The 5,696-nt window shown below is 37.6% G+C and overlaps 1 protein-coding gene across 1 annotated transcript; it reads left to right on the top strand.

Moving 5' to 3' along the window:
* Positions 1-3,066: 3,066 nt before the first annotated feature.
* Positions 3,067-4,555, top strand: LOC131434916 (acidic mammalian chitinase-like). The gene is made up of 4 exons (XM_058602237.1): positions 3,067-3,164; positions 3,224-4,071; positions 4,121-4,240; positions 4,291-4,555. Exons 1-4 carry the CDS (start codon positions 3,098-3,100, stop codon positions 4,411-4,413), a joined length of 1,158 nt encoding a protein of 385 aa, XP_058458220.1. The 5' UTR covers positions 3,067-3,097; the 3' UTR covers positions 4,414-4,555.
* Positions 4,556-5,696: the final 1,141 nt, after the last annotated feature.

Genomic DNA, 5,696 nt, shown 5'->3' with positions numbered 1-5,696 from the left:
GAAGACTGGCAGAACCGTTTTGAATCGGCTCTACATTTTTAGTGGCTTGGTTTTATTTTTTTAATAAAATGTACATTTGAAAAGCAATAAGTTATTGCCCTTAATATATGGATTAATGTTATTGCCAATAACTTTTTTTTCTCACTACCAAACATATCCATATTTCAATCTCATTTATCTCGTCTCAAGATTCGCTTTTGTATGTACATGCGGGATTGAGGAATATCAAATGAAGTCGAATAAAAAAAACCTGTTTTAATCCACCTAGTGGTGTAATGATACCTTTCTCATGTACATATAATATTGTGGTATTCCATTCAAAATTTATCTCTTCGATTTTTGAAACAAACCAAGAGATTGTTTGAAAATTAACTAGTATAACATACAGAATAAAACAATGCTTTGATTGCGTCCACATTTCCACAAACCAAAGAACCGACCACCAACTAACATGACACACAAACTCTTCTAGTACGCACTCTAAATTACGATTTAAATGTTTGTTGTATCCGAAAATATTTTAAGTGACGGTGTACAATATTGAACACACTTTACCCTATAATTCCGGAACCGGAAGTCGGATTCGGATGAAATTCAGGAATTCCGTATGGGACCACGAGACCTTTTATTTGAATCCAAGTTTGTCAAAATCGGTTCAGCCATCTCCGAGAAAACCTAGTGAGATTATTTGACACATACACACACACACAGACATTGCTCATCTCGATGAACTGAGTCGAATGGTATATGACACTTGGCCCTCCGGGCCAATTTTCACTAGTCGGTTTTTCAAGTGATTGCATAACCTTTCTATATGAGAAAGGCAAAAAGAAAAAAGAAGGAAGAGAGAAATAAACAAGACACGTACGAAATGACGAAATTTCGCCTGGGCAATTTTGACAGCAGCCGGAATGCAGCCAGCCTTCTGACGGTTACCAGAATTCCTCACAACCGGGAATGTATGAATAAATGCGAGAGAACTCTTGGCCGGAGTAAATTTTACTCAAATCCAAACTCACATTTTGACATATTGTTCCAGATTATGAATTTGAGTTATCGTAATTCAAACCATGAGTTATGTTCAAAGAGCGTGTAAACAGGCAGTTGGTACACTCAGAAAAATCCTCACTTCAATGCTACGTGAAAACGTATGTGACTTTTATCCATAGAACTTTTCTTGTAATACTTATGTGAAGTCTAGATAGCACAGAATGAAGTCATGAACTCTTATTCCACATTTGTATCACGTAATATCTACGTCACTTTTTTCGTAGATTCCATAGAATACTTTTGTAAAATTTATACAAATTCAAAGTGCTGTAAAATTTTTTTCATCTGAACTTACTTTTTACCAGAATTTTACTTTATAGTCACATTATTTTTATGTAATTGTTACTATAAAGTTCTATATTGAATCTTAATAATGTATATTGGTATTAGAAACTAATAGATTACACAGTCTGTTGGACATAACATTGCGATAAATTTTGTTCGCACGCAGATATTCTGGAAATTTTACTTTTAAATTCGTTTCTGTTGAATCACTTGCGAAAAATATCAAAAATCCAGAATGCAGTGTCCTAAATCCTTTCTCCGGAGCAGCTAAACTGAAGCAAACATTGTTCTCTTTAAGGAATGCATTCAGCTGGAACTAGTAGTTCAAGATGTGATTGATGTGGTGGAACACAATCTAGAGGTTTTGCAAGTTGTTGAGAAATGCGTTCGCAGAGCCATTTAGCAAACTCACTAAATGGTGCATTCGCTTATATTATACTTCTGATTGGTACTAATATTAGATTTGAAAGTATAATAAAAATTAGCTAGACTTCATAACTGTCGATAAAATCAATAAGCAATTATTTAACCTAAAATCACTGTGATAAATACCGTAGAAGGGTCAAAAGAGATTTGGCCTATGTTGTTTGTTCTAGGTTTTTCAACTGACGCCATATTGCGAGCACAAAATGAACATGACAAAATGAATTCAAGTAAGTGCGTGACACATAAAATATATGTGACAACAGCAATAATTCTGACATATGGTTCATTTCATATTCAATCATGATCCGCTGGTTGTTAATAAGATCACGTAAACTAAGATGACAAACCCATTTTTGGAATCTACGTGTTTTTTCACATAAGGTTAACGTGTGGATTTTTTTGAGTGTATTTCTTCAACAATGCGAAGATAACAAGATAACACGCTTATAAAAAGTTACTCAGAGTTTGAGTACTAGTTACTCATTTTCAAATGATACATGGAAACGTCATAAATCGAGTAGTTACCAGCGATGATAATGAGTAACTCTTATTCTAATTTTGAGTTTAACGTAAGAACTCGTTTTTAGTTTCATAATACAAACTCATCCAATATTAACGTGTAAATATTTTCGCATTACATTACAAGCTCCAGAAGCTACTAGGACTTTGCTGAATGTTATCAAATCTTGTCTGCAGGTTATTGCAGTCCGTTTCGCCAAATTGGCGATTTAAATCAAAGAGCTTCGATATCTCCAACGGTGTCAGAAAGCTAAACAATGTACTTCGACACTCAATCAGTGAGTAATCAAGATCCCCGCGGATTCTTCATTGCACGAGTATAGCGCGTGCTGATAATTGACACTTCAAAGCGGAATTTGAAATTATTTATAAAGTGTTCTAAATTTAGAGAGCGCATATTTGGCCTACGTCCTCTGCCAGTAGTTTTAAATTCAACGTGAATAATGAATGCTAGTTTGACTATATTTTATTCACGTGTCACGGGGTCTAGGCTTGTGTCGAAATTTAACTACGAGATTTCGATTATTCTTAACATTGGGCTAAAAATCTATCGGTCAGCAGTTATCATAATTAATCAGTCTTTTATTGGACCCCCCACTAAATTACTCAAATCACATTTTGCCTTACAAAAATACGCTGAGATTAAGGTATCTTATAAATCACCTAGATGTATTCGCCATAGCGTCTGACAATTGTGTATATTGTTTTTATTCATTGTATGCTAAAAAAAAATCTGGGATTACCGTTGATAACCGGACAATAAAAACGCATTCGGAACGGTAATTGGTCTCAGTCACTTTGACCTGATCTGTCCGAAATGAGTGCTAAGTGTTTGTTGGTTGCGATGGTCCTTCTGGGATTGTCTTGTGTTGTGATATCCCAAAGTAAGCATTTTGGTTTCGGGTTCGATTGTGATTGTGTTTATATTCTGGGTGTATTGCAGAACCTCTCCTTTGCTATTACGGCAGTTGGGCCCATTATCGGTCCGATAGGGGCCAATTTAAAGTGGAGGATATCGATCCGTGGCTATGTACTCATGTGATCTATTCTTTCCTTGGAATTAACGAGGATGGATCTATTGCTATACTGGACAGTGGGCTGGATATAGATATGGGAAATTTGAAGAAGTTCACGGAACTGAAAAATACGAATTCTAACCTGAAAACCTTGGCCGCTATCGGTGGCTACAGTGTTGGTTCGGAAACGTTTTCGAGGGTAGCAGCAAATCCGGACCTGAGATGGCGTTTTGCGGAGAATGCGAGAGATTTCTGTTTTCAGTACGGATTTGACGGTATAGATATGGACTGGGAATACCCTGGACAACGTGGCGGTGATCCGTACAACGATAAGGCCAACTTTGTGCTCATGCTTTCCAATTTGCGGGAGGTACTTTCTGCCAATGGATTGATGTTAACAGCGGCAGTTGGAGCTCCTCAGAATATTGCGGAAATATCTTACGACATTCCGGGGATTTCCGAGTACGTCGATTTCATTAATCTAATGACCTACGACTATAATGGGGCTTGGGATGCTTACACTGGACACAACTCTCCGCTCTATGAGGGTCCTTCGGATTCAAACGATTTTCAGCGAACTTTGAATGTACATCACAGTGTCACGTATTGGCTCCAGCAGGGTGCACCGAACAACAAACTGATTGTCGGTGTTCCAATCTACGGTCGGACATTTACGCTGCAGAGCTCGGATAATTACTGGCTTCGTGCGGGTTCCAGTGGACCAGGTTTAGCTGGAAAGTATACGAATGAAGCTGGATCTTTGGCGTACTTCGAAGTAAGTGTTATTACATGGTCAGCCCATCGGTAATCGATTTTTCCAATAGATTTGTCCTTTCTTCACCCGGAGGTGGGTTCGTCATTGGGAGGATAACCAGAAAATTCCATTCGCTGTAACCGGAGATCAGTGGATCGGATATGACGATGTTGACAGCACGAAAATTAAGGTAGTAGAAATTTTGTTTAAATACTTTATATACATGTTTTTACTTTACAGTGCGATTATATTAATCAACACAATTTGGCCGGAGCAATGGTATGGTCAATTGAGCAGGATGACTTCCATAGTTATTGTGGATCGAAAAATCCTATTTTGAACACCCTTCGTGACTGCCTCTGACGAGTGGAATGCAAACTCCTAGTTTTCCGATGATATTCGAGCAATCAATGGGCTCTAACCTTGGATAAGAATCAATAAGAATTAATCGTAGATTTTATCGAACGTACAAATAAAATAAAGCGCTGCAATTTTCGGTCATTGAGATTTTGGGTTTACTTTTACACATATCCCCTTGCAAATCTTGGGATTGAAAGGTTCATGTATTTCTTTTTGTGGAGTCATAATTTTAGGTAAAAAAAAGGTTTGATAGATCGAAGTATTAGACTACAGGGTGAAATCATACCGGACTTGCACAGTCAGATCGTATTCCAAGATCTTTTCTATCGCCTTCTGAGTTGTGAGCTCCATCACATCCCCAGTAGTTCCGTTGGCAGTACGGTTTCCCCGGATTCCCACATTTCGTGTTTCAAAACTTTCATTTCCCCAGTCATACTTTTATTCTGTCTTTCGGTTGAGTAGTGGAGAAAAGAGAAGTTTGTGTTTTTATGTGGAATATGTGGAGTGTGTATTTTTCATAGGCGATTTTCCAAAAGTTTAATACAGCACTGAGACGGAAACAACTGACAACTTTTGAGCTGAGCTGAAGTAGATCACCCGTAGTTGCACTTCGTGATTGACCGAATGAGTGAAAATGTACAATAAACCAAGAAAATGAAGCTTGGGAGAAGCAAATAATTTTCACTGTACATACCCACTCACTCCTAATTTTCCATAAAATGATCAATAACGACGCCGGCTACGACCAAAGGCTGTGCTATTGAGGAAAAGAAAGGAATGTTAGTCCGATACTCGTTGTTTCTAGAGACCGCGGGTACCACTGTATCCACGAGCATCATGGGATAGGAGATTAATAAGGCATTAAAAGTAAGAAAAAAAGAAAATATCTCTAACCAACGACGAAATACGACTACAGAAAAAAAAATAAAATAAAACAAGCACTCTCGAATGGATCTGCAGCAGACAAACTTTAGATTTTCAGCTTGAATAACACGATTGACTTGTAGATTTTCACATTTCATAGAAATCTGATAACACCGACAATGACATGCAGACGGCGCCTCGATCGGTTAATATCGTTGAATTTACGGGCGGTAAATTCTCAGTTTCCGCCGCTTGAGCATTTGTTATGCGAATCAACATTATTTAGTAAATAGCACTCTCACTACTAAACACACATTTGTCACACCCGCACCATAACTCAAAATAACTGGTTCAACCGAATTTCCAACTATTAGTATCAAACAATACATTGAAATTAGACTGTTTAAAGAGCAGCACTTAGA

The sequence above is a fragment of the Malaya genurostris genome, chromosome 1, assembly GCF_030247185.1.
Source record: "Malaya genurostris strain Urasoe2022 chromosome 1, Malgen_1.1, whole genome shotgun sequence".
NCBI classification, from domain to species: Eukaryota; Metazoa; Arthropoda; class Insecta; order Diptera; family Culicidae; genus Malaya; species Malaya genurostris.
This window is presented reverse-complemented; position numbering and strand designations above follow the sequence as displayed.

Bases quoted from the DNA above. Each gene is read 5' to 3' on its own strand.
- LOC131434916 (XM_058602237.1), top strand. From the start codon at position 3,098: ATGAGTGCTAAGTGTTTGTTGGTTGCGATGGTCCTTCTGGGATTGTCT. The intron at 3,165-3,223 runs GTAAGCATTTTG...GGTGTATTGCAG, and splicing joins TTGTGTTGTGATATCCCAAA to AACCTCTCCTTTGCTATTAC. The intron at 4,072-4,120 runs GTAAGTGTTATT...TTTTTCCAATAG, and splicing joins GATCTTTGGCGTACTTCGAA to ATTTGTCCTTTCTTCACCCG.